General features: G+C 61.3%; 2 protein-coding genes across 6 annotated transcripts in view; one reads left to right on the forward strand and one right to left on the reverse strand.

The window, feature by feature from the left end:
• The window catches only part of MMEL1 (membrane metalloendopeptidase like 1), a 36,932-nt gene extending 16,937 nt beyond the window's left edge, over positions 1 to 19,995 (forward strand). Inside the window, exons 3-24 of one of the 3 annotated variants that reach the window (XM_023627578.2) lie at positions 247 to 324; positions 1,102 to 1,161; positions 2,099 to 2,260; positions 2,506 to 2,586; positions 4,249 to 4,344; positions 4,830 to 4,948; positions 5,543 to 5,608; positions 7,019 to 7,153; positions 7,240 to 7,329; positions 12,360 to 12,496; positions 12,849 to 12,942; positions 14,411 to 14,539; positions 15,012 to 15,110; positions 15,618 to 15,701; positions 16,083 to 16,186; positions 16,455 to 16,513; positions 16,982 to 17,101; positions 18,033 to 18,166; positions 18,294 to 18,359; positions 18,950 to 19,045; positions 19,435 to 19,511; positions 19,595 to 19,995. In XM_023627578.2, the coding sequence (XP_023483346.2) occupies positions 247 to 324; positions 1,102 to 1,161; positions 2,099 to 2,260; positions 2,506 to 2,586; positions 4,249 to 4,344; positions 4,830 to 4,948; positions 5,543 to 5,608; positions 7,019 to 7,153; positions 7,240 to 7,329; positions 12,360 to 12,496; positions 12,849 to 12,942; positions 14,411 to 14,539; positions 15,012 to 15,110; positions 15,618 to 15,701; positions 16,083 to 16,186; positions 16,455 to 16,513; positions 16,982 to 17,101; positions 18,033 to 18,166; positions 18,294 to 18,359; positions 18,950 to 19,045; positions 19,435 to 19,511; positions 19,595 to 19,694 (2,186 nt within the window). In that variant the 3' untranslated portion in view covers positions 19,695 to 19,995. Of the gene's footprint in view, positions 1 to 246; positions 325 to 1,101; positions 1,162 to 2,098; positions 2,261 to 2,505; positions 2,587 to 4,248; positions 4,345 to 4,829; positions 4,949 to 5,542; positions 5,609 to 7,018; positions 7,154 to 7,239; positions 7,330 to 12,359; positions 12,497 to 12,848; positions 12,943 to 14,410; positions 14,540 to 15,011; positions 15,111 to 15,617; positions 15,702 to 16,082; positions 16,187 to 16,454; positions 16,514 to 16,981; positions 17,102 to 18,032; positions 18,360 to 18,861; positions 19,046 to 19,434; positions 19,512 to 19,594 lie in introns of all 3 variants that reach the window. The other 2 variants (XM_023627582.2, XM_023627585.2) reach the window with 2 other exon arrangements.
• Positions 19,996 to 21,003: 1,008 nt separating this feature from the next.
• On the reverse strand, positions 21,004 to 24,221 carry PRXL2B (peroxiredoxin like 2B). 3 transcript variants are annotated; one of them, XR_011433826.1, is made up of 7 exons: positions 24,024 to 24,221; positions 23,624 to 23,828; positions 22,892 to 22,943; positions 22,272 to 22,335; positions 22,033 to 22,175; positions 21,674 to 21,792; positions 21,004 to 21,181 (listed from the first exon to the last, which is right to left on the reverse strand). XR_011433826.1 is itself a non-coding variant. In XM_023627690.2 (7 exons), the coding sequence occupies exons 1-7, from the start codon at positions 24,084 to 24,086 to the stop codon at positions 21,155 to 21,157; spliced, it is 606 nt and encodes a 201-aa protein (XP_023483458.2). In that variant the 5' UTR covers positions 24,087 to 24,195; the 3' UTR covers positions 21,004 to 21,154. The 3 variants fall into 3 exon arrangements, 2 of the variants coding, with proteins under 2 accessions (XP_023483458.2, XP_070110822.1); XM_023627690.2 differs by having other exon boundaries at positions 22,100 to 22,175; positions 24,024 to 24,195; XM_070254721.1 differs by lacking the exons at positions 21,004 to 21,181; positions 21,674 to 21,792; positions 22,033 to 22,175; positions 22,272 to 22,335; positions 22,892 to 22,943 and adding an exon at positions 22,952 to 23,252 and having other exon boundaries at positions 23,339 to 23,828; positions 24,024 to 24,211.
• Between the last annotated feature and the right edge of the window lie 256 nt (positions 24,222 to 24,477).

Raw genomic sequence — 24,477 nt, forward strand, 5'->3', positions numbered from 1 at the left:
GTGGGGGCTGGGGGTTGGGGCAAGGAGGCCCTCCCCGCCCTCAGAGATGAGCTGTGCTGCGGCCCTGTGTCGTCTTGGTTCCCTGGTGACCAGCCCCCGCTAGATGGGGAGGGGCCTCCCCATGCAGCGAGCGCCTGGAGCACCCAGCCCTGCAGGAGAATGCCAGTGCCGTCCCAAGGAGGTCCCAAGGTGCCTGGAGGAGCAGCGGCTGGAGGCCCAAGAGCTGAATGCTGTGTTTCTCCCCAGGGAAGCAGCTGCCGCTCTCTACCGGCTGGCTTCGCTTCTCAAAGGAAGAGAAGAGCATTATAGAACGAAAGCCCCGAGGTAGCCCTGCCTCCCCTGTAAACACCCCGGGCGGTCCGGCCCTCTGTGGCAGGGCAGGGAGCCCGGCCGGGCCGGGTTCCACAGCAGGCCAGGGTGTGCGGCAGGAGGGCGGGGCCCTGCCTGGGGCAGCCAGAGTCCCCTGGGAAGACAGGACGGTGGCAGGGACACAGTCATGAGCACCCGCTGGATGCAGGATGCTCCCTGGGGGCGGGAACCCGCACAAGTTCCGTGGCACCGCAGGCTCTGGGCACTGCCCCCGAGGCCAGGCAGGTGCACATTTCCACAACCAGCCGGTGCTGGGGGCAGCGGTGTGCTGAGAGGGGCAGCACAGGAAGGCTGCCTGAGGAGCTGGCCCCTGACAGGGCGAGAGCTGGCTGGGCAGACAGGCGGGAGGGCAGAATGGCCGGCTTCACCCCTGGGGGCCTGGGGCAGCTGTGGGGGTCAGTGGAGGCAGCGGGCATAAAGGGGCTCCCAGGTCACTGCAGGGGTCGGGCCAGAATGAGGCTCACCGCACTTTAGGACCCCGGCCTGGGCCACCCGGGAAGATGTGGGCTGTCCTCCAGACCTGCCCTCAGGGCCCAAGGCTGGTCCACCCACGGGGGCTAGAGGTGGCCTTGAAGCCTGACCCCCCACACACAGCAGACTTACCCCACCCGGCCTCACCCTGTGCCCCCACCCCTCCTGTGCCCCATCCTCCAACCTGCAGCCACCCACCCCACCCTGCCCACCTGCACCCACCCGGCCTCTCCACGCGCTCACGCCGCTCCTTGCCCGCAGCCGTCAAAGGGCCCAAGGACTTGGACGAAATCTGCACCACCCCTGGCTGTGTGATGGCAGGTAAGCCCCTTCCCTCCACCTACACAGCTGGCCCAGGGGCCGGGGCTCCCGGCGATGCTGGCACAGGCCTGCCTGAGCCCAAGGGGGCAGCCCCGAGACATGGCTATGGGCCCGTGGGCTGACCTGAGCCCTGCACACAGGTGGGGACTCGGCAGTGGGGGGAGGAGGCGGGTGCTGCTCTGATTTCTCACCCCCCGCGCCCCCCTGGGAAGCCACCCCTGTGCCCCTGAGGCCCCTGTGGCCTGGAGGGCACAGCACGGGGCCCCCGGGGCTGTCTCCTGCATTCACAGAAAGGGCTGGCGTACACGCATCCTCTCTCAGGATCCCTCCCAGGAACCTGCCTATAAACTGGGGGCGTATCTGCTATTTGCAGATGACAAAAAGTGGTGAAAACGATGTGAAGAAACACAATCGAAAAAACTCAGAAATGCATTTTTTCTGCCCACGTTGGGGTCGTGGATGGGTGCCCACGGTCATGCCTCCTGTGAGGTTCCAGTCAAGCAGAACAGAATTCAAGGGAGGGTCCTGGGTGGGGGTCCCGGGTGCTGCCCCCCCATACACTGACAAGTAAGGGGACTCCAGGGGCAGTGTGGGGGTGAAAGACCCTGGCGGGGGGCTCACGGGGGCAGGGCCACCAGCTGAGCGCTCCTGTGAGCCGGGCAGCCCCAGCCCATCACCTCGGCCCTCTTGTCCCACTGCTGCCGTCCCAGATTTGCAGATGTGAAAATGGAGGATCAGAGAGGGCAGGGGAGTTCGAGGTCGTGTGGCTCATAAGTGGTAGACCCAGAACTTGAACCCCTCACTGCTGACCTCCCTGAGGCTCAGAGGGGGGACCGATGCTCCCAGGAGCACACAGCTGCCACCGAACATCCGACTATCCACGGGGCCGCCCACAGCTGGGTCTCCCCTCTTCCTCTCCACCCCTGGGAACGAGCAGCCGCCAGGATTATCCAGAACATGGACTCGTCCAAGGAACCATGTGACGACTTCTACGAGTACGCATGCGGAGGCTGGCTGCGGCGCCACGTGATCCCTGAGACCAACTCCCGCTACAGTGTCTTCGACATCCTTCGAGATGAGCTGGAGGTCATCCTCAAAGGTGGGAGCAGCCGCCACCGTGAGGGCTGGAGCAGGGGGAGGCTGTGCATCTGCTGCTCTTGTGGGCGGGCGGTGGGGGGCCTGAGGGACGGCCTACTGAGCTCTCCTCTGTCCGGTGGGCACAGGGGAGAGGGAGTTGCCCCGGATAAAGGCCCAGCACAGCAGAGGGACCCCTCCCAACAAGCGCGTGGCCTGGCCCCCAGCAGCCACCTCAGGCCTTTGTCTAGCTTTCTCCTCTGCCCACAGCGGTGCTGGAGAATTCCAACGGCAAGGACCGGCCGGCCGTGCGGAAGGCCAAGATTCTGTACCGCTCCTGCATGAACGAGAGTGAGTGCGGGTGGGGCTGCGGGGAGGGGCCAAGGCGGGGGCTGGCCCCTGGGGCTGCCCCTGCCAGAACCCCGTTCAGCTCCAGGACCCCACAGCCCCTGCAGCCTACCACAGTGGACTCATGCCAGAGGGTTGTGTGCTTTGCCCCCCACCTGGCAAGCGGGTCCAGGCTCCCCGTGGGGCATGGACCTGCTGCAGCTGCCTGTGACCCCACTCACACCCTGACCCCAGCACAGGCCACATTCTGTTCAGGCAGGAGGAAGACAGTGAGGGGCCTGCCTGGGGGCCCCAGGGAATGCTGTGTGTGTGTGTGTGTGTGCGCGTGTATGTGCATATGTGTATTGTGTATTGTTAAACAAAAACAATATTTGTGACACTTGTTAAAGACGGTCAGGCAGACTTCCTTCTGGACCATTGTGACATGAGGACCACCGCAGTGGGGGAGGAAGCTCGCACTCAGCTCTGAATACAGCAGGGGCAAGTTGGGGTTTGTAGCCAAGGAGCAGGGCTGGGGGCAGCGGATGGAAGATGACTAAGCGTAACATCAGGGGTGAGTGGGATTCTGGCTGAGCCCCCCGACAGGAGTCTTGCTGAAAGGCACCTGGGGGTGGAGGGGGTGGGGACCCGCTCAGATATCCAGGGTGGAGGGTTCTTGCTGAAACTGGATTTTACAAGGAAGTGCACAGATGGGCCCAGCAGAAGGTGCAGGGGCCTGACTAACATGGGTCAAGCAAAGAATCTCTGTCAGTGTATGTGGTATGGACGTGTGTGTGTGTGTGTGTGTGTACACATATGCATGTGTGTGCATGTATCTCTGTGTGTGATCCACTGCTGGCAGCTTCCCTGAGTTTTGTCCCCACTTCCAACCAAGGGCCAGCCAGAGAAAGCCGAGCGTGCCCCGGCCAATCACGCGGGATACCCACTTCCTGTCAGTGCCCCCAGCTTCCTGGGCCCTCAGCCCCCTCGGGGCGCTCCTGGAGTCCCCTTTTCTCCACCATGAAGCTCCCCTCCCCTGCCTGCCTTTGAGTCTGGCCAGATCAAGTGAGGTGGCCGGCCTCCCTGCCACTGCCTGCCCTGAGGGCCCTGTTCCCCCTGGGCGGCTCCCCTCGTTTGACTCTCTGCATTCCTACCTTCAGCCCGCCTTCACTTTGTTTTTGAGTGAAGTTTTCCTAAGCTTCCTGCCTGATCATGGCTGCCGGGAGAAGTCAGTCTTACACTCCATCGGCATGTTTGGCCATGATGCTAGAGCACCCCTAGTCTGGCTCTGAATTCGTGCCCCACCGTCCCCTTCCAGAGCGCCCAGGGCCACCAGTTCCTGCCCCTTTCTGAGCACCCCTGGGTGGCTCTGAGCCTCTCCTGCTAGTGGCCACAGGGCCTCCCTCAGTGGCTCGCTCACCCCCCCATGCTCACCTGCTTGCAGCTCCCAGGCCTGTCCCCCCGCCCGCACTCTGTCCTGGTGGCTCCCACACTTTCATCAATCCTCAGGCCCTTTCATGCTTGCGTCCTGTCTCCACTCTTTCCGGGCCCTTCTGGGACCTGTGCTACAGAGTCTGACGAGAGGGGTGGTCTGTGCACTGGACACGCGGTGTCCCACGGGTCTGTGTGATGGCAGTGTCACACCCACCAGGCGTCTGGGTGAGTGACCACTCCTTCCCTTCTCAGGTGTCATAGAGGATCGAGGCTCTAAGCCCCTGCTGGACATCTTAGAGGTGGTGGGTGGCTGGCCAGTGGCCATGGACAAGTGGAACGACACCGTCGGTAAGGAAAGCTAGGGCCTGGTGGCAGCTGAGGGTGCACCCATCCAGGCCGGTGCTGGGGCATTTGCTGTTGGCAGGCTCCCTGTGGCTGGCCCCCTCCAGTCCTGCAGAGGAGGTCCCTTCCCGAGCCGTAGGGAGGACTGGTTTCCCAGACCCAGGGCTCCCAGCTCTGGGCGTGTGCTCTGCTCTCTGCACTCTGCCCCCACCTCAACCCCAGGTAGATGCACGGGGCGCACCAAGAAGCTGGCAGCCTCGGGCACACAGCGCTGCTCTCAGGGCCCTGCTGTCCCCAGTGGACTGTCTGGGGATGCGCGTCCCAGGGTTCCCCAGCCTCCAAGGCCCACAAGTGTGCTCACCTCCCTGAGCTGGGCAGAGGTTCCCCACGTCCCCTGAGCTCTGGGCTCAGAGGCCGGGACTCACCGTCCGATGAGGGCTGGGCTGGACCCCGGGGCCCAGCGGTCTCCAGCATGGGGCACTGACCCCCAGGCCCCAGGTGGGAGCTGGAGCAGCAGCTGGCCGTGATGAACACGCAGTTCAACAGGCGTGTCCTCATCGACCTCTTCATCTGGAACGACGACCAGAACTCCAGCCGCCACATCATCTACGTACGAGCCGTGCTGGGGGGCCGGGGTAGGCGGGGTCCCCGTGCCTGGCTGGGGGCTCTCACAGCACAGCGGGGAGATGGCAAGGCCGTGGCCAGAGGGGGCAGGCGAGACCCGGCGTGCTCCTGGGGCCCTGCTCTCGTCCAGGTCTGTGATTTGGGGGCCCCGCCTCCACGAACGGGGTCCTGATGAGAGAGGTCCTGATGAGAGGGGCTGGCCCAGGTGTTGAGCTGGTTCTCAGGACCGTCCAGGCCTTTGGCACCAGGGCAGGAAGGCTGACCTCTGAGAGCCACCACTGGCAACAGCTAGCAGGCCAAAGAGAGGCCGCATGGTGAATGTCCACACCACTCTGGGAGGGCGAGGGCGCTTCCAGGTCCCACGGGTGGCCTGCACCCGCTCAGCCACCTGAGGCCCAGCCTGGCAGCTCTTGCCCAGCACTCACAGAGCGGGGCTGGGCACCTGCCCACTCTCCAGCATTGCCCCCTCCAGGTGGAGCCCGTGTTCCCGCTGGGCACAGTCGGTGGGGGGGCTGCCCGCCTCAGCCAGGCTGTGGGGACCCCCACTCTTCACCCAGGTTCACACCCTCTGTGTCTCCAGATAGACCAGCCCACCTTGGGCATGCCATCGCGGGAGTACTATTTCAATGAGGGCCACAACCGGAAGGTGAGTTGGGCTGGACCCCAGCGCCCCTGGACTTCTCAGCCTGCCCCTCTGCTCTGGGTGCCCTCCTGCTGCCACCTCAGGGCCCACCTGTGGCCCAGCTCTCCACGCATCACCTGGCCCACGCCCCCACGTCCAGCCTCTGTGAGCACCTGCGGGGCACAGGCCCAGCGCTGAGGGCTGGGGACGCAGGCGGGCACCTCCGCCTTTACCGCTGTCATAGGGAGTGTCCCTAAACACCCGATGCCAGGCTCAGGGACAAGCGCGGCTCGGCCTGGCAGCCCCAGGGGGCACACCCTGCCATTCACAGCCCATGGGCGCAGGACTGCAGTCCACGTGGCCGGTGGGGCCCAGAGGGGTCTGAAACAGGCCGCCCGGCCCTGGGTTGCTCCCTTAGCCATTCTGCTCCTGCGTCAAGCGAGGAGAGAGACGAGGAACCAAATAGTGGCAAGGCAGGCAGGACCCGGGCCGCGGGATTTGGAGGGAAGAGCCAGGGAAGGAAGGACAGGGAGCCAAAGTGAAAAGGCAGGAGGTGAGAAATGATGGGGAAGCAATATGGTGGGCCTCCTGGAGCAGGCAGGCTCTGAGTTAGGCTGTGAAGGATGGATCCAGCCAGGAGAAAAGACCAGTGTGGCCAAAAGAAGCTGTGGAGTGGGGCCAAGGGGCTGAGAGAACCAGATCGAGGAACCTCCCTCAGAGTAGCAGGGACTGGGGCACCTGGAGGCCTCAAGCCCAACAGCCCTGGATCAGACCCAGCAGCTGCCAGCGAGACTGGCCTGGGGGCATCAGCCCAGCCTGATGCCAAGGAACGAGAAACCCGAGGAGGTGGCCTCTGTGGCTCCTCCTGCAACAAGGAAAGCTCCTCCCAGGATGAAGGGTGAAGAAGGCAGGTCCAGAAGGGCAGACATCCTCAGGACCCAATTCCGGACCCTCGGGCTGAGGGGAGCCTGGCTAGGGCAGCCCACCCTTCATTCTGGCACCCCATGGCCCTGGACCTTTACTGCCCACCCACTGTGTGCCCAGCACTTTATATGCAGCCATGCAGCCTGGCACAGTGGGTCTCCTAATGTCGTGGAAGCTCAGGGACACGGGGTCATATGCAGAAGGATGGAGTAGGGGACCCAGTCCCGAGCCATCTGGGGGCGGCCTAAGCTACAGGCCAACTCGCAGGTCTGGGGGGGGGGGAGCACAGTCCACCCGCGTTGCTGGCAGCCCCTCTGGCAGGCTTGTCCGGGACTGAGAGCGACAGCAGAGGGCTCCGGCCTGGGAGGGCGCGGGCAGTCTGGAACGCCCCCATCCCAGTGAGCTTCCTGGGGCCTGTTTATGTCATATGCCCACCCCCAACCCCACAGAGCTCCATGGGGGCCAAGGTGGCCGAGGCCTCCAGACTCCGTCCCACGTCCTTTGGCCCAGGTGCGGGAAGCCTACCTACAGTTCATGGTGTCGGTGGCCACGATGCTGCGGGCAGACATGAAGCTGCCCAAGGACAGCCACCTGGTGTGGCAGGACATGGTGCAGGTGCTGGAGCTGGAGACGCAGCTGGCGAACGTGAGACTGTGTCCCATGGTAGAGGGGGTGGTACCTGGGCCCTGGCCACCCCTGTCTCCCACGTGACTGCCTGGCACCGGGTGCAGGCCACAGCCCCCCAGGAGGAGAGGCACGACGTCACAGCCCTGTACCACAGGATGGACCTGGAGGAGCTCCAGAACAAGTTTGGCCTGAAGGTGAGCCCCGGCCACCCACACCACCCCGCCTCTCTCGTTTAAGCCTTAAAAATACGCCCATCCCTGAGCAGGGGGCCATGTAACTGGTCACCCAAACCTGGACACTTTCACATCAGGACAGCAGGTGTCAACTGGGTTGTCTAGGGACACAAGGACACCCTATCTGTGAGGTGGCTGCTGCAATGACCCCACTTTTCCAAGAAGGAAACAGGCTGGGAGGGGCTGCTGACTCGCCCGAGTTAGGGAGACCCCAACCCAGGGCCCTCTGTCCCCAAGTCCTGCTCAGAACCCCGGCCTGGCTCTGCTCCATGGCTCTGCCTGCCACAGACCCAGGCGCCCTCCCCTCCCCAGGGGCCAGGCCTCACGCTTAGGGGCTGGGGGCTGGGCAGGAGCAGCCCAGCGAGGGGAGGGGGAGCCCCCCCAAACTCACTCAGGGCCCTGACTGACCTGAGTGGCCAGCCTCAAGGGGCCTCCTCCTGCAGAAGGAGGGGCAGAAATGAAGTTCTAGCCACGGCCAGCTGAGGGCCCAGTCAGAGGGAGGAGGGCGAGGGTGGGGACAGACCCAAAGTCAGAGGGAAGAGGACAGGGGTGGGGACAGGACCCAAAGTCAGAGGGATGAGGACAGGGGTGGGGACAGGACCAAAGTTTGAGGGAGGAAGACAGGGGTGAGGGGACAGGACCCAAGGTCACAGGGAGGAGGATGGGGTGAGGATAGACTCAAAGTCAGAAGGAGGAGGACGGGGTGAGGACAGACCCAAAGTCAGAGGGATGAGGACAGGGGTGAGGGGACAGGACCCAAAGTCAGAGGGAGGAGGACCCTGCCAGGGGCTCACAGCACCTGGTGTCCAGAAGCCTCCGTGGCCCCAGGATCCTGCTCCCTTGTCGCTGGTCCCCACAGGGCCCTGCTGGGACACCCCGTCCCCAGAGCAGCCCAACGGTCGCCCAGCGAACCAAGCAGGCAAACCCCGCCTGGAGCTGTGCTCCAGTGCAGCAGGGACAGGAAGGCGAGTGCCAAGGTCCCAAGGCAGGGCCTGCAGGCAGCCGGAGGCAAGAAGAAGCCGGGCAGGTGAAGGGTGGACAGCGTCGGACCGTCAGGGCACTGGCGTTGATGTTGCGTGAGATGGTTTGGGCCACAGATGGGACAAGACTTGACTCTCATCCACGAGGATCTGGCCCCCGAGGAGACAAGCTGAAGGGGACAGGGGCAAGAAGCAGGGAGACTCATCGGAGGCTGCAGTGCCCCCCGGGCAGGGATGGTGGCCCTGGGATGAGTGGTGACGGAAGTGGTGAGAGGGGTGCCTTCCAGGTTTATCTGGAGGCTAGAACCCACAGATCTGCAAACGGACCAAATAAGGGAAGCGAGAGAAGGAGGACTCACGTGGCCTGAAGTTGCCGTGGGGTGGGCACGGGAGCAGGTTGGGGGGGTGGGGCTGAGAACCCAGGGTTTGGGGTGTTTGGTTTATAATGCCCTATAAACGCTTAGAACTGGCACAAAGTGAGCACGTCCACAGAGCCCCTCCTCAGATCAGGACTTCAGCCACTTCTTTTTTTTTTTTCAAATTGGCACCTGACCTAACATCTATTGCCAATCTCCTCCTCCTCCTCCTTCTCCCCAAAGCCCCCTAGTACCTAGTTATATATTTTAGTTGTGGGTCCTTCTAGTTCTGGCATGTGGGACGCCCCCTCAGCATGACCTGATGAGCGGTGCCACGTCCTCACTTAGGATCCGAACCAGCTAAACCCTGGGCCACTGAAGCAGAGCACGGGAACTTAACCACTAAGCCACGGGTCTGGCCTCATTAAGCCACTTCTGACACCCACCTCACGCCCCTTCCCCCGCCCGCCTCCCCAAAGCAGCCACCACCAGCTTCTCCCACCACGTGCCGTGCTCGCTCACATGGGGCTTCCTAGGTTCTCCTTGTGTGGGTGAGGCTGCGTCCCGTCTCTCCTCGGCACGGAGCCCCCTTCTACTTGTCCCACTTGCCGTGTAACCAGTTCTGACAACTCCCAACAGTTAATGCCCCATCCTGCTCTTGTTGGACCTCTCGGTCAGTTCCAGTTCTGGACTTTCCCGAAGAATGTAGCTGTGCTCATTCTTGTGCACTCCCTTGACACGCACGTGTGTGCATTTTTGTTAGGTTCGCCCCTGGAATGAGAGGGCCAGGTCACAGGACAGGCGTACATTCAACTTGAGTAGACAATGCCAGACCTCTCCCCCAGGTCTGTGTACAGATTTACGCTCCCTGACAGTGGTGTGCGGACCCTGCTGGCCGGTGCTTGGAGTGTCCCTTCCTTTCCTCCTTGCCATTCTGGTGTATGTGCTGTGGGATTTCACCTGGGCTGAATTTGACTCTCCCTGACGGCCGGGAAAGCTGAGCACGGTTTCATGCTGACTGGCCACCGGTGGCCCTCAAGTCTCCTGCCGTCTGCCCTGCTGGGGTGTCTGCCTTCTCATTGCTTTTTAGCATTCTGTACACGTCGGCTTCACCCCTTGGTCAGTTGATGTGGAGCAAATGTCCTCTACACCGGAAGCTTGCTTTGTCACTCTGATAATAGCTCTTTTTATTTTCAAAGGAGGTTTTTTTTTTTTTTTTTTTTAAGATTTTATTTTTTCCTTTTTCTCCCCAAAGCCCCCCGTACATAGTTGTATATTCTTCATTGTGGGTCCTTCTAGTTGTGGCATGTGGGACGCTGCCTCAGCGTGGCTTGATGAGCAGTGCCATGTCCGCACCCAGGACCCCAACCAACGAAACACTGGGCCGCCTGCAGCGGAGCGCGCGAACTTAACCGCTCGGCCACGGGGCCAGCCCCTCAAAGGAGGTTTTAAAGTAGTCCAATTTATCAACCTATCAAAGATGGGTCAGTCTTTACTTTATGGCTGGTGTTCTTTGTGTCCTGCTTAAGAAATCTTCGCCTACCCCCAAGGTCGGCTGGGTCTGCAATCTACCTTGAGTTGATTTTTCATATGGAGTGCAGTGAAGCAAGTTTCATTTCTTCCTTATGGATGTCCGGATGACCCAGCACCATTTATTGGAAAGACTCTCCCTGAGCCACGGCCACCTGTGTTAAATCAAGCTTCTGTGTGAGTGTCTGTATGTGTGTCTGTGTGTGCCTGTGTTCATGTGTGCGTGTTTAGGTCCACAGGTATGTGCACGTGTGTGTGTTTCTGAACTCTCTTCTGATCCATTGGTCTGTCTGTCCGTGTGCCAGCCACCCACCATGCCCGCCGCTATAGCTTCACAACCAGTCTTGACATCCGAGAGAAAGCCTAACAACTTTGTTCTTTAAGAATCTCTTGATTACGCTAGGCCTTTTACATTTTCTTATAAAACATAGCAGTACCTAGCCAATTCCACACAAAAAAACCTACTGAGATTTTGACGGGGATTCTTTCAATCTAAGCATCAGTCTGGGGAAGATCAACATCTTCATAATGTTGAGTCTCCCAATCCATGACCCTGATAGACACTTGCGTATATTTATGCTTGCTTTCATTTCCCTCAATAAATTTTATAGTTTTCTATTTCAAAGCCTTACATTTTTTTCACTGGATTTATTCCTAGGTGTTTGTTTTTTTATATTACTGTAAATAGTGTCATTTTGTAGTTTATCTTATTGCTTGTTGCTAGCACACAAAAGTGTGACCTTGTATACAACGTCTTTACTCAATGCACGGATTAGTGCTGACGCTTTATCTGTAGATCCTTGCAGATTTCACACACACAGAATCATGTCCTTCCCTTTCAACACTTACTGATTTTATTTGGGGGTTTTTTTTGCCTCATTGACCTGGCTCAGACGTTCAGCCTAATGCTGAAGTCATGACAGTAGACGTCCTGTTTCCTTCCTGATCTCAGAAGAAAAGCTTCCAACATTTCACCGTTAAGTGTTTGCGAGCCAGCCCCATGGCCGAGTGGTTAAGTTTGCACTCTCCACTTTGGCAGCCCGGGGTTTCGTTGGTTCGGATCCTGGCACAGACATGGCACCGCTCATCAGGCCATGCTGAGGCCTGATGAGCCTGATATCCAACTACGATATACAGCTATGCACTGGGAGGTTTGGGGGACAAGGAGGAACAAAAGAGATCAGCAACAGATGTTCGCTCAGGACCAATCTTTAATTAAAAAAGAAAATCTGATTCAGCCTAAAAGTTGTTTTCAGAAAAAAAATTTCATGTTTGCTGTAGAGTGTTTTGTAGATGTTTTGTAGATTCCCTTTATCAGATTTTGGAATTTATCTTCTATTTCTAGTCTGCTAAGAGTTTTTATCATGAATAGGTAGCAAATTTTATTAAATGTCTGTCTGCATCTATTGAAATTATCATATGATTTTTCTCCTTTATTCAGTTATAGTGAATTATATTGACTTGATTTTCAAATGTGACACCAAACTTGAATTCCTTTAATAAATCTAATTTGGCTGTAATGTATTATCCATTTTATATAGGTGTGGATGAATTCTATTTGGTAAAATTTTGCTTAGAATTTTTGTATCAATGATCATAATTGAGATTGGTCTATTATTTTCTCTTCTTGTAATATCCTTATTTTGGTATTAAGGTTATTCTTAGCCTCATAAATCAAGTTGAAAAGGAGTTTTGCTTTTTCTCTTCTCTAGAAAGTTTAAGTAAGATTGGTAGTCCTTAAATGTCAGATAGTAGCCACTGGGAAAGCCAGATGGGTCTGGAAATTTGTATGTGAGAATATTTTAAAGATCCAGTTTATTGCTTATAAAAGTATTTCTATTTTCTATTTATTTTTTCATTTCTTCTTATTTTATTTTTGCTAAGTTCTGTTTTTCCAGGAGTTTTCCCATTACACTTTGGTTTTCAGATATATTGCCATAACTCTTATCTTCTCAGTCTGTAGGCTCTGTAGTAATGTCAGTCACCTTTTTCCTGACTCTGATTATCTGCACCTCCTCTCTTATTTCTTGAACATCTTTGATGGGGGCTGGGTTCCTGGACGCCCAGGAACTGTGTCTACGTCTCTCTCTCTCTACTTCTTTCTCTCCACACCCTCTTTCCCCAGGGATTTAACTGGACTCTCTTCATACAATCTGTGCTATCCTCTGTCAAAATCAAGCTGCTGCCAAAAGAAGAAGTGGTGGTCTACGGCATCCCGTACCTCCAGAACCTTGAAGGCATCATCGACATCTATTCAGCCAGGTGAGGCCAGGGAAGGTCTCAAGAGGCCCCAGTGTCTTTGCCCCTGGTCTCTCCCCATCCCCATCAGCTCCACCTCTCAGGAGAGGATCCCATAGAGCATTTACCCTGCGGCGTGAGGGGCACGAGGGGGTTAAATTTTAGTGGCCAATGGAGCCTTACATTAGAGATATGAACCCCTCCTTGGGCATTTCAAGCAGCAGGGGAAAAGGCAGTATCTGGGAGGCTGTCTTGGAGGTTTTCTCCACTGCCCTGAGCCCCTTGCTCTGGGTGGAACCTGCTGGCCATGGGCCCACAAGCCATATCCAAACCCCACTCCTCCGTCCTGTCCCCTGCCCTCTGCGTCCTGCCACAGGACCCTGCAGAACTACCTGGTCTGGCGCTTAGTGCTGGATCGCATTAGCAGCCTGAGCCAGCGATTCAAGGACGCACGTGCAAACTACCGCAAGGTAAGCAAGACCCCCAGAGGTGGCGTCTGCCCCTGCCCCAGGCCTGGCCCCTCGTTTGTTCATTCTATTTACGATATTGAGCGCCTGAGGCCGTTGGACAATAAGCAGTCAACAAACTGGAGACCTGCTCTTTCAGAACCAACAAGTAGGACATGAGGGCAGTGACGAGGGCAGGGAGAGCCTCTCCGTGGAGGGGACTCTGAGACCTTAAAGCAAGAATGACCCAGACATGGGCAGATTCCCAGAGAGCAGAATCAGCGAGTGCAGAGGTCCCGAGACAGGAACCCCCCAGGCCACAGAGGGAAAGGAAGGAGATGAGGTCAGGGGCCAGCAATCGTGGGCCAGAGCAGTGCATGGATTCCATATGCGCTGAAAGCCACTGGGAATTAAGAGTGGAAACCGGTCTGATGTCCTGCTTGCGTGGTCATTCTGCCTGCTGGGGTGGCACTGTCGGATTGAAGGCAGGAGACCCACCGGCAGGCCCTGTGGTCCTGGTGGCTATTCTGGGGCAATGACCAGAATATTGTCATTATCAGTGTTCTGGGTTGGGGCTCAGAGTGGAGGCCGGTGCCATCCTCCAGGTGGGGGGTCAGAACAGGGCGTTGGCAGTAGATGGAGGTGCTGACGACAGTCGAGGGACAACTACAGCTATGAAGATGAGAGACCGGAAGTCAGGGGGTCTCCAAGGTCCTCACCAGAGGAATGGGATGGGTGGAGGCCGCCTCTGGGACAGGGAGACCAGGGCAGAGCGGGCCAGGGCAGGTCAGAGCTTTGGCAGGTTGGGTTGAAGACACTATTAGCCAAGCATCGGGAGGGAGCTGAGTCTCGGGGCTCTGAGGAGAGGGAACGAGTCACGCTGACTTACTAGGGGGCAGGAAGCCCACAGCCCAGGAAGGTGTGGCTGGACACTGGGCAGAGCTCTGGCCCGGCCAAGATTCCGGCCAGGAATCTGATTGGGACATATTTCCATCTTCTGCCCCTGCATTCCTAAGCACAGACCAGCAGACATTGTTATCGCCCCTCTGTAAGTAGGGAACCAGGGCCCAGAGAGCTGGTGGCTGGTGGCCAAGCTCGACGTGGCCCCCAGGGCCTGCTCCTGGTCAACACCAGCCTGTGCTTTGGGGGTGGGGCTGGAGTCCTTGAGGGCAGAATCTGGCCAGACAGCCAAGCCAAGGTGGTGAGGGCAGGGGACAGGGAATAACCAGGGGCCAAGTAAAGCGTCTACCACCAGCCCAGGGTAAAGACCCAACTCCCTTCAAAACTGCATGCTCCGGCCTCCCACACCACAGCCAGCATTCAAAGGCAAGTCTGAGTCCACCTCGTGTCCCCCACCGGCCTCCAGGCACACCGAGGCCGAGGACCAGGTGTATCTGCTCCCCTCATTAACCCAGGGCCCCATGAGGGCCCAGTGGGAAGTAAATGTTGGTAAATGCAGTACAATGACTGAAGGAAGGAATGGCCACACCAGGCGCTGTACGGCACGACGGTGGAGGAGGTGCGCTGGCGGGAGTGTGTCAGCTATGTCAACAGCAACATGGAGAGCGCCGTGGGCTCCCTCTACGTCAAGAAGGCCTTCCCTGGAGACAGCAAGAACGTGGTGGGTGCTCTGTGCTCTGATGTGGTCAGGCAACCTTGTCTGTGGCCCATCCCCCCAGGCCAGGTGCAACCTCCCCACAGGAAAGCCGATGGGGGGTCAGGTCACATGGTCACCACCCCACACTGTGACTCTGGACTCCCAGCTAGGGGTCCCCGCTCATCCCCCAGCAGCCTCTGTGCATGGTCAGTGATACAGGCAAGGGGACGCACGTTTGCTCCAGTGCCCCATCAGATGTGGGGAGCTGCCCCAGGCCTCTGGCCCCCACTCCCGACCCTGCAGGCCCACCTGAGAAAGGTGTGCGTTGTACAAGTTTGAGTCAGGGGCGGGCAGGCAGCAGTGGGGACCCTGTCCCAGAAGGTCATTCCCCACACCACACCAAGAGAGGTACACAGCCAGGGCAGTGCTTTGTCCAGACCCCTGCAGAGATCCCCAGGGCTGGTCCCCCAGGCACGAGGGCCACGCACTCTCCCAGGTCAGAGAGCTCATCAACAAGGTGCGGGCCGTCTTCGTGGAGACCCTGGAGGAGCTGGGCTGGATGGATGAGGCGTCCAAGAAGAAGGCCCGGGAGAAGGTGGGTGGACGGCTGGAGTGCCACACAGTCAGGGCCTCCCACCCGGAGAGGGCGGTCCCAGGGTGGGGGCATGGGGTGACTGTCAATCTTCACACCCACATTAGAGACGAGGACGAGGCGGGTGGTGGGGGGGCTCATTCAGGAAAGGGCTGTGGGCGGAGGTGGGACTGGAAGCCAAGCCTGGGAGACCCCCCAGCAGCCCTGGGAATAGGTGGGGTGGCCATGGCCTCGGGGAGCAGGGTGCCAGGACCCAGCAGAGGCCCCGCTGAGCCAGTGTGACAAATGGCAGCTGAGCAACTCCACCCAGTCCTCACCCCACCAGACCCCTGGCTGGCTGTCAGGTCTGAAGGTCGGCCCCGGGCCAAGCCCTTCCACATCCTGTCCTCACAGCCTGCAAGGAGGGGCCGAGTCCCTTAGCCCCTTACCCACATGGTTGGGGGGGAAGGGGGCAGAGCCAGCATTCCCACGGTGGGGTGGGCACGGACCAGCCATCCTTCTATTCCTCAGGCCATGAGCATCCGGGAGCAGATTGGGTACCCCAACTACATCCTGGAGGACAGGAACAAGCACCTGGATGAGGAGTATTCCAAGGTGCGCCCCCACCAGCGGGGGGGGCCCTCAAGAGCCCCTCACCCTAGGTCGATCTTCCCTGAAGCAGCCCCATAGACCATGAGCTCTCGAGTCCCTGGGGGTGGTGCTCTGTTGCTAACCCGGCCACCTCACCATGTGTGGGGGACGCTCCACCCAGCGTCACCCTGTTATGGATGAGGAAACCGAGGCCTGGAGGACTAAGGAACTTGCTTAGTCATGTAAATGCGCGGAGCCAGGCTTGGCCCCCCGTCCACCCGCACTCAGAGCCTGTTGGCCATGGGCAACAGGCCCCCCCAGCACCCTGGCCTCCCTGCCCCACCTGCCCCAGGCCCCTGGCGGACCCCACCTGCGTGCCCGGCACTGACCGCCCCTCTCCTGTAGCTGCACTTCTCAGAGGACCTGTACTTTGAGAACGGTCTGCAGAACCTCAAGGCCAGCGCCCATCGGAGCATCAAGAAGTTGCGGGAGAAGGTGGACCAGAACCTGTGAGTGGCACGGCGCGTGGGGGCCAGTGGGCTGGGTGCCAGGCCAGCAGGGGAGGGCAGCTGGGTCTGACACAGAGCCCTCTGTGCCCTCTGCTTGCGGGGGCCCCGGAAAGCAGCCAGATCTTTGGACTGGCCAGGACTCTGCCTGGCTGTCAGCCACGCTGGTCCCACAGCTGCAGCATGAAGCTCATGGTGGGCTCTGCTCAGCTGGTCAGGAGGGAGGGCCCCAGGAGACTCGGGCTCCAAGTGAGTGGCTTGTTTATCACAGCTGGATCATAGGGGCCGCTGTGGTTAATGCGTTCTACTCCCCAAACCGGAACCAGATTGGTATGTTCACCCCTCCCCGCCCACCCCAACCCCTCCAGTGCCAGAGGAGAGCGGGCAAGGAGCGGCCCCCCTCCCCTTCCTCCTGGGCCCCCGTCCTGTGCTCAGAAGGGGAGTGGGTACCACCTCTCCCGCCTGTAGGAACTTCACCCCGTCACTCCCCTGCAGGGAATCTTCGCTCCTGTGTGTGTGTGTGAGGGTGTGTGTGTGAGCAGGGCAGAGGTCTAGAGGGCGGGGGCAGCCAGACCCTTTGCCCGAAGGCAGCAGAGAATGGTGGGCTTGAGTCCCGGCTCTGCCACTCACTGGCCCTGCCCTCTGGGCTTCTCAACCTCAGTTTTCTCATCTGTAAAGTGGGGCGCATGTCATCCCCTCAACCTCCCAGGCTGTGGGTTAAATGGCAGGACCCCCAGAGGCCCTGGCACACAGATCTGCTCACTCACAGCTTATTCTCTGCCCCCCACCCCCGGGCAGTGTTCCCTGCTGGGATCCTCCAGCCCCCCTTCTTCAGCAAGGAGCAGCCGCAGGCCTTGAACTTCGGGGGCATCGGGATGGTGATTGGGCACGAGATCACCCACGGCTTTGACGACAATGGTAGGGGGGCTGCCTGGGCAGTCAGAGCTGCACCTCCAGTCACAAACACACCCCTCCACTGAGCAGCAGCCCCAAAAGGGGACTGAGGGCCAAGTCGGACCTCCAGAAAGGGGCCCTGGGGCTGTCCATCAAACCCCCTCATTGTTTGTGGGGACACCAAGACCCAGGGCATGGAAAGGACTTGCCAGGTCCCCAGGGAGCTAGGGTGGCAGAGCAGGTCTTGAATGGCAGGCTCAGTCCCTGTCCAGCGCTCCTGCTCCAGGCAGAGGGATGGAGGGGAGGGCACAAGGGCCCGAGCACCTGATCCTGACTCATCTCACTAACTGGCCACCCCCGAGCTGGGTCTATGAAATGGGAACAGTGGCACTGCCCAGCACACCTGGGAAGCTCCTGGCCCTGGCCTGGCACAGAGCGTGGCCCAGTGTCATTCCAGAGCAGCCAGCGTTCTCCAGTCCAGGGACGTGGTGACCCAACACTCCGACCTCCCACCACTGGGCAGGGCCACCCTGCCTGGTTCTAGCGGCCTGTGACGTGCACAGGGGCTCCGGCTGCATCCCAGGAGGGGGTTTTCCCACAGGGCTCAGGCATCGGGACCTCCCGAGGGCAAACTGGTCTCCAGGTCATATGCTCCCCTCACCTGGGGTTTAGAGAGTGTGGACATCAGGAAGGGTCATTAAACCATGGTGCCTCTGGGACCCAGACCCCAGGCCCTAACCTCTGGGGTGGAAAGGAAGACCACTAAAGCCCTCCCTCTCCAGGGGCCTCAGCAGCCCCGTCACCCGGTGCCGACTCCTGCGAGCAGGCTGAGGCCCTTCAGGACCCATTCGCTGCTCAGAAACATGAGCTCTAGATACGGGGGTTCCCAGGAGGACACCTGGGGGTGGGTGGGGGGCGGCGTGCAGGAGAGAGCCAGCCTCTGCCCCCTGCCCAGGCCGGAACTTCGACAAGAACGGCAACATGCTGGACTGGTGGAGCAACTTCTCAGCTGAGCACTTCCGGGAGCAGTCCGAGTGCATGATCTACCAGTACGGGAACTACTCCTGGGACCTGGCCGACCAGCAAAATGTGAGCCCGCCGCCAGCAGCGCGGTTGGGCCGTCTGCCCCCACCGACCGCACTCCAGTCTGGCCCGGGGGAGGGGAGGAGAGGAGCCAGGGCCCCCGCTGCTGGGCCATCCTGTCTCCTGTGTGCAGGTGAATGGGTTCAGCACGCTCGGGGAGAACATCGCTGACAACGGAGGGGTGCGGCAGGCATACAAGGTGGGCCCCTCGAGGAGGTGGGGGACGGACCCTCGGTGTGGCAGAGGCTGCCCCTGCCGGAGCCGAGGCACATCCCGGGACCCTTCTCTGTCTGCATGGGGAGGCAGTGGTGCCCCGGGGGAGGCTGCCTGGCAGTGTGCATGGGCACCATGGCTGCTCTGCCAGCATCTACCCAACCTTAGCCGGGGCCTCCGCACCCTGGGGAGGTCACTGTCCATCTCCAAGTAAGACAGTGACAGTCACTGCACGTCTGCTGGCCTCAGCAACACCCCTGCACCTGCAGCCTCAGGTATTGGGCACCAGGACTCATTCTAGGTGGGCACCGTGTGGCAGGCTGCCCGGGCAGGGAGTCCCCGGAGTGCCCAGCCAGGGCAGGCGGTCACATGGCCACTGAGTAATTAAGGTGGTGAGTGCCCGTCCCTGGGGGCGCTCACAGGCCCCTAAGCTGCAGAGGCAGGACCCCCACTGGGGTAGCCTGGCACCAGACCTCCATTCTGCCCAGATCCGAGGACTCCGCAGTCCTGGCCAGGCTGGCGCTGTCCCCTGGAGGGAGGGCAGGCCTGGGCCCAGCACCCGTTTGGTGCCCGCAGGCATACCTAAAGTGGAAAGCAGAGGGCGGCAAGGATCAGCAGCTGCCAGGACTGGATCTGACCTACGACCAGCTGTTCTTCATCAACTACGCCCAGGTAGGAGCCATAGTCCCCGAGCGACCTGCCCCCCCCCTCACCATGCCACGCCTCGCAGACTGGAAACCAGCTCCCCACTCACATCTTTGGAGGGCCCCCACTATGGGCTGCCTCCAGGGGCACCGTGGGCAGGCAAGCCAGCCAGAACCAGAACAGGCCTCAAAGGCTTCCCGGAGGAAAAGGAAGGACTGGGGGTTGGGGCTGAGGATTCATATGAGGCTGTAGAGGAAGGGCGGGAACCTGCTGGCTTCCCTCCGCCGCATCAGAAAGAGCAGCCTGGGACCAGAGGGACTCCTTTGTGCCTAGAGAGACCACCACACTGTCCCTCCCGCCACCCCAGGCCCGCCCCGCCCCCCAGCCCTGCAGCCACGCCCCTCGTGCGCCCACAGGTGTGGTGCGGGTCCTACCGGCCCGAGTTCGCCTTGCAGTCCATCAAAACTGACGTCCACAGTCCCCTGAAGTACAGGCAAGTGATCCCCGCGCCCCCGCCCCCCGCCCCCCGCCCCGGCCCTGGCCGGCGCTGTCTCAGGCCCCTCCGTCCGCCCGCAGGGTGCTGGGCTCGCTGCAGAACCTGGCCGCCTTCGCGGACGCGTTCCACTGCGCCCGGGGCACCCCCATGCACCCCCAGCAGCGATGCCGCGTCTGGTAGCCAAGGCCGAGCCGCGCTGCGCGGTCCACGCCCCGCCGCCGTCCGGAGGCGTCCGGTCTGCGCCCAGACGGTGCAGCGGCGGGGACCGGCGTGCGCTCTGCGGCCTGGGCCGCCAGCGCCCGGACACGGAGAGGGGGCGAGCAGGCCCGGCCGGCGCCCCCGCCACGCCCGCCCGCCGGGGCAGCGCCGCCCCATCGCAGCCTTGTAGACGCGTTTGACTGTCTTCCGCCCGCTCTCCAAAGCGCGCCCTCGTCAGACGTCCACGAGCTTCAGTCTTGAGCTAAGTAAACGTTTCAAAGAAGTCGGCTGCCTTGTGTGTCCAGGAGGGCCCAGGGTGGGCGGTCAGGGTGGCAGTGCCCCAGAGGGTGAGTCCACCTCTGTCCACCGACTGCATCTGGCTCTCCCCAGGGTGCCTGTGCCAGGGACACAGCAGTGACCAGGATGCCTTCAAATGCCAGCCCTCGGGGACCACAAGTTCAGACAGGGGTAGGGGGCTACTGACTCAGGAGGGAACTGGCGGGGAGGTGGGTGGAGGAGACCCTGGAAGCCTCAGCACAGAATCTGGATTTGGGGTTTTGTGTAACTGGAAGCCAGCGGAGGGGTTAAACCACAAAGGGACATCATCACCTGCCCTGAGTTTTTAAATGACCAATGAGAGAAGAAGTAGGGCAGGCAGGGGGGGTGGGGGGGAGCAGAGAGGTCAGCTAGGAGGCCACTGTGGTCATCCAGGCCGGGACCAGGGGTACAGGGAGGTGCTGAGAAGGTCTTCTGAACCCACTGGGAGGAGAGAGCCTCTGGGAGCCGGTAGGGGCGGGAGTTCTGCTCTGGAGCCGGTTAGGCTCGAGGGGCCTGTTTCCCTCCTGAGGGAAGGTGTCGGGGGAGCTGGACATACCAGCTGGGCCCAGCAGGGTGCAAATGGCGATTCTCACATCAGTGAAGGTCCACCCAGGAGACTAGGCCTTCCCTAAAAGTCTGTGACTGTCCACCAGAATCCAGTGTGTGGAATCGAAACCACCTCCTCCCTGGAAACCCAAGTCGCTCCCACCGGACGTGAGCACTGACCCCAGCCCCTCCGGGCTGGGCTCCTGTCTGGGGCCTGAGGAGTTTCCTGACCCCAGAGCCCAACCCCATCGTCCTGTCCTGCCCCTGGGCCTGTCCTCAGACCCCTGGCCCTCACGTGCCAGAAAGGCTGCAGGGGCGCATCCCCTCACCCAAGGAACAGCGGTTCTCCTAGTCGGGAAGATGATGCCTTGGGACCCGCAACTGCCCCGCCAGCCCGGAGGAAACCAAGAGCAGTGGAGGCCAGGGCTGCCGGAAACCAACGTTTAATGCTCACTGCCACCCTCGGCCAGGCAGAATTCGGCATCCCAGCCCAGAGATTCCAGAACGAGTCTTCACATCTGACTCCCAGCAAGCCCTGGGCAGCAGACGTCTCTCCGATCCTCGGAGGTCTGGGGCCTTCACCTGGTGCACGCCTCCTCGTCACACTGCAGAGGCAGCAGGGACCCATCAGGCCAGCCACACTCCCCGGGGCCAAGAGCAGCTGGGCCCACCCACCGGCAGTCTGTGGCCCAAGCAGAGGAAGGAATGTGCTGGACGCTCCCCTCCATTGAGGGCAGAGGAAGTCAGCCACCAGGACCACATTAACACTGGCCACAGTCACCTCGGACAAACCCCGACCCTCCCGAGGATGAGAGGATGAGCTGCTCCTCTACCCTGCAGCCCCCGGGCTGTCCACCGCCCTCTGGGGAGGGCCCTGCTGTGCCTGCCCATTGGGCCACCCTGCTCTTGGCCCTTCCCTGCTCTATTTCCCCTCTGCAAAATGGGGTGACAGTGACATCCTGTGGCTTCGGTGAGCACAAAGTGACCTAAAATTGGCAAGGTCCAGCTCAGCATCTGGCCACACTAAGCCCTCAGCCCAGGGGAGCTGGGCAGGGGGGCATGCTTAGCCTGCAGTGCCACCCCAAGCCTGAGCTCACCTGGGGTGGCGCGCTGGCGCAGACCTCCGCAGAGATGCCCAGGGCCTGCAGGATGCTCTCCTGGGGAACATAGTCGCCCGGGGACTTCTGGACAAAGTGGAGCAGCACTTTGTCACCACCTGCAGCAGTGGGGAAGCGGTCAGGGTGCCCCTGTGTGCTGGAAGGAGAGAGGCAGCCCTAGCCAGCCACGACCTCTCCCAGTTACCCAGTTGAGTGAACCGATCTGGCTACACCCTACCCAGCCAGGCCGACACTCAGAGCCAGGCCAGACCAGAGGAGGAACCACGATGAGACTGACAAGCCAGAGGGAGGGAGGAAGGGTCAGGGCATGGTCACCAAGTTCAGCAAGACCTTCCCACCTGAGGATGTGGCGCTGGCACCCCATGTGACCAGGCATTGGCCCCTGGTGCCCCTCCGCCGGCCCACCTTTGGTGACCACCAGCAGCCCTCCACTCTGCAGCAGGTCTCCAGACAGGTTCCCTTGGATGCCGACAGCCTTGGCCTGGAGGGAGGGGAACGGGTCCGGGTCAGCCCTAGATGGACACCCCCAGGGGACTCATGCCACCCTGAGGCCCACACGACCTTGGCCACCACAAACCTTGGCGGCCACATCACGCACGGGCTTCCCCAGGGCAGCCGGCAGGATGCTCAAACTGGTGTACCTGCAAAGACACACCTGGTTTGTCCAGACTCCCAGCACCTGCCCCCAGTCTCCACAAGATGCACAGACCACTTCCCACAAGCAGGAACCCCCTCCATCTTACCAGGAGCTCAGATAGGGCACAGGGCAGCCGGCCCAGCAAGCAGCCTAGCCTGACCCGTGGACGCACCCTGTCCAGCCAGGAGCAGCTGCCGGAGCCTCGGGGCATTCAGCCTGGGGGCCGGTTGGGCCTGCGTGGACTGGGGCCCAAGCTGGCTGAGCCCCAGGATCTGGCTCAGCTGGTGCTGCCAATCAGGCGAGGCAGCCAGCCTGTGGCACAGGCACCCACGGTGGCTGGGAAGGCCCCTGACTGACATGCCAGGCTCTCAGCCCCCTGGGTGGGCTGGGCACTGCTGCCTGTTGGGGTTAGGTCCTGGGTGAGAAGCCTAACCGACAGCAGCCAAGAGAGAACCCGGTCGAAGGGCTGGCGGGAGTGGTGGATGCCACCTGAAGCAGCTTGCCCAGGGAGAGTGCAGCAAGGACAAGAGGAATAGAGGAGCCGTGGACCCCGTACCCACCGCTTAAAGCCCAGCTCCTTGTAGAACTGTTTGCTCTCATCCAGGTACAGCTCTGAAAAGCAGAGGCCAAAGGTGTGCCCTGGGTCCACCACTGCCCTGCTCACCCTCCTGTATGCAGCCCTCTGTCCACCCTTGGTGCCCCGCTCACCCACCCAGGGCCCGGAGGGGCAGAGCAGGGCGGGCTGACCCCACCATTAGAGGAGCTGAGGCCCAGAGGTGACCTGAAAAGGGAAGAGCAGGACTCTCCTGGATTCTGCCACTGGGCCCAGGGGTCTGGGGGGCACATCCTGGGCGCTGGCGGAGGGGTCCCAATGGGGTAGAGGAGGCGCTGCCACAGCCTGGGCTCTGGTCCCAGCTACTCCTGCTAGGGGAGGGCGCAGCTGATGAAGTTCAGAGTCTCATCTACAGTGACCAAAGGCCGTGGTGGGGAGTGGCCCTGCAGCTGACCCAGTAAAGACGCTTGGTCCTGATTTGACACCAGACTAGTCACCACCAGGCCCTGCCACACTGCCCATCTGTCCACAGTGGGAGGCACATCATGGCTGTGGGTGAGGGTTTGGGCCCCAGCTGGAGGGGGCAGGAGAGATGAGAGGAGCTGACACAGGGGCATCTGCAGGCAGCTCCTGGAGAGAGGAGGATCAGGACTCGACAAAACGGGGACAGCCAATGCCCTGAGGTTGGGGAAGGGCCTCAGGGCGGCTGCCGGGGAAGAGGGGCAGGGAGGGCAGGCACCTCCCGCGAAGTAGCCACCGTCCAGGAACTCTTGCAGGCCCAGGGCCTCCGGCCCCACGCCCACTAGGCGCACTCCGTGCTGGTCCAGGAGCCCCTTGAGGCTGCTGAGGTCCCGGGCGATCCAGCGACACACCATGCAGCCGAAGCGCCGCAGGCCGGCCACCACGCACGCCTGCTCCTGCCACAGGCTCCGCAGCTCCACGGCCTGAGCAGTGGAGGGTGAGGGGTGACACGGGCCCACCGCCCTGGCCCCCAGCCCCGCCGCGCGCCCGGGGCCCCGCACCGCCCGACCACCGCCCGCGCCCCTAGCCCCGCCGCACGCGCAGCCTGAGCCTCCCACGGCTTTCACGACCCCCACGCCGGCCCCTGATGCCGCTGCCAGGACGCCGTCCGGCCTCACCTCCCCGGTCAGCGCATGCTTCAGGACACACGCGCCCAGGCGGGCAAGGTCCACGGTGCTCATGGCCGCGGTCCACGCCGGATCCCCGCTGCAGGCCCCCTGTCCGCCGCCCCTCTCCGCCTCAGGTAGACCAGTCGCCCGCCTCCTGGCCCGGCTCCGCCCTGGCCACGCCCCTTGCCACGGCCCCGGGCCGCCTCTCCCACGGACCGACGCCGGCTGGCCCCGCCCCATTCCCTGCCCGCCCGTGCGCCCGGACGGCGCCGGGTCGCCTTCTTTGCATATGCATCGGGTGGGCGGGGCGGGGCAGGCCCGTTCTGCGCCTGCGCAGAGTGGCGCGCGGGGCCAGGGCGGGCTCGGTCCCGGCGGCCGGGGTCGCGGGGTCGCGGGGTCGCGGGGTCCGGGGCGGGCAGGAGCAGGGGTGAGGCCGGAAGGAGGGGCGGCGGCGACGTGGGGC

Source organism: Equus caballus, chromosome 2 (genome assembly GCF_041296265.1).
Source record: "Equus caballus isolate H_3958 breed thoroughbred chromosome 2, TB-T2T, whole genome shotgun sequence".
Classification (NCBI taxonomy): domain Eukaryota; kingdom Metazoa; phylum Chordata; class Mammalia; order Perissodactyla; family Equidae; genus Equus; species Equus caballus.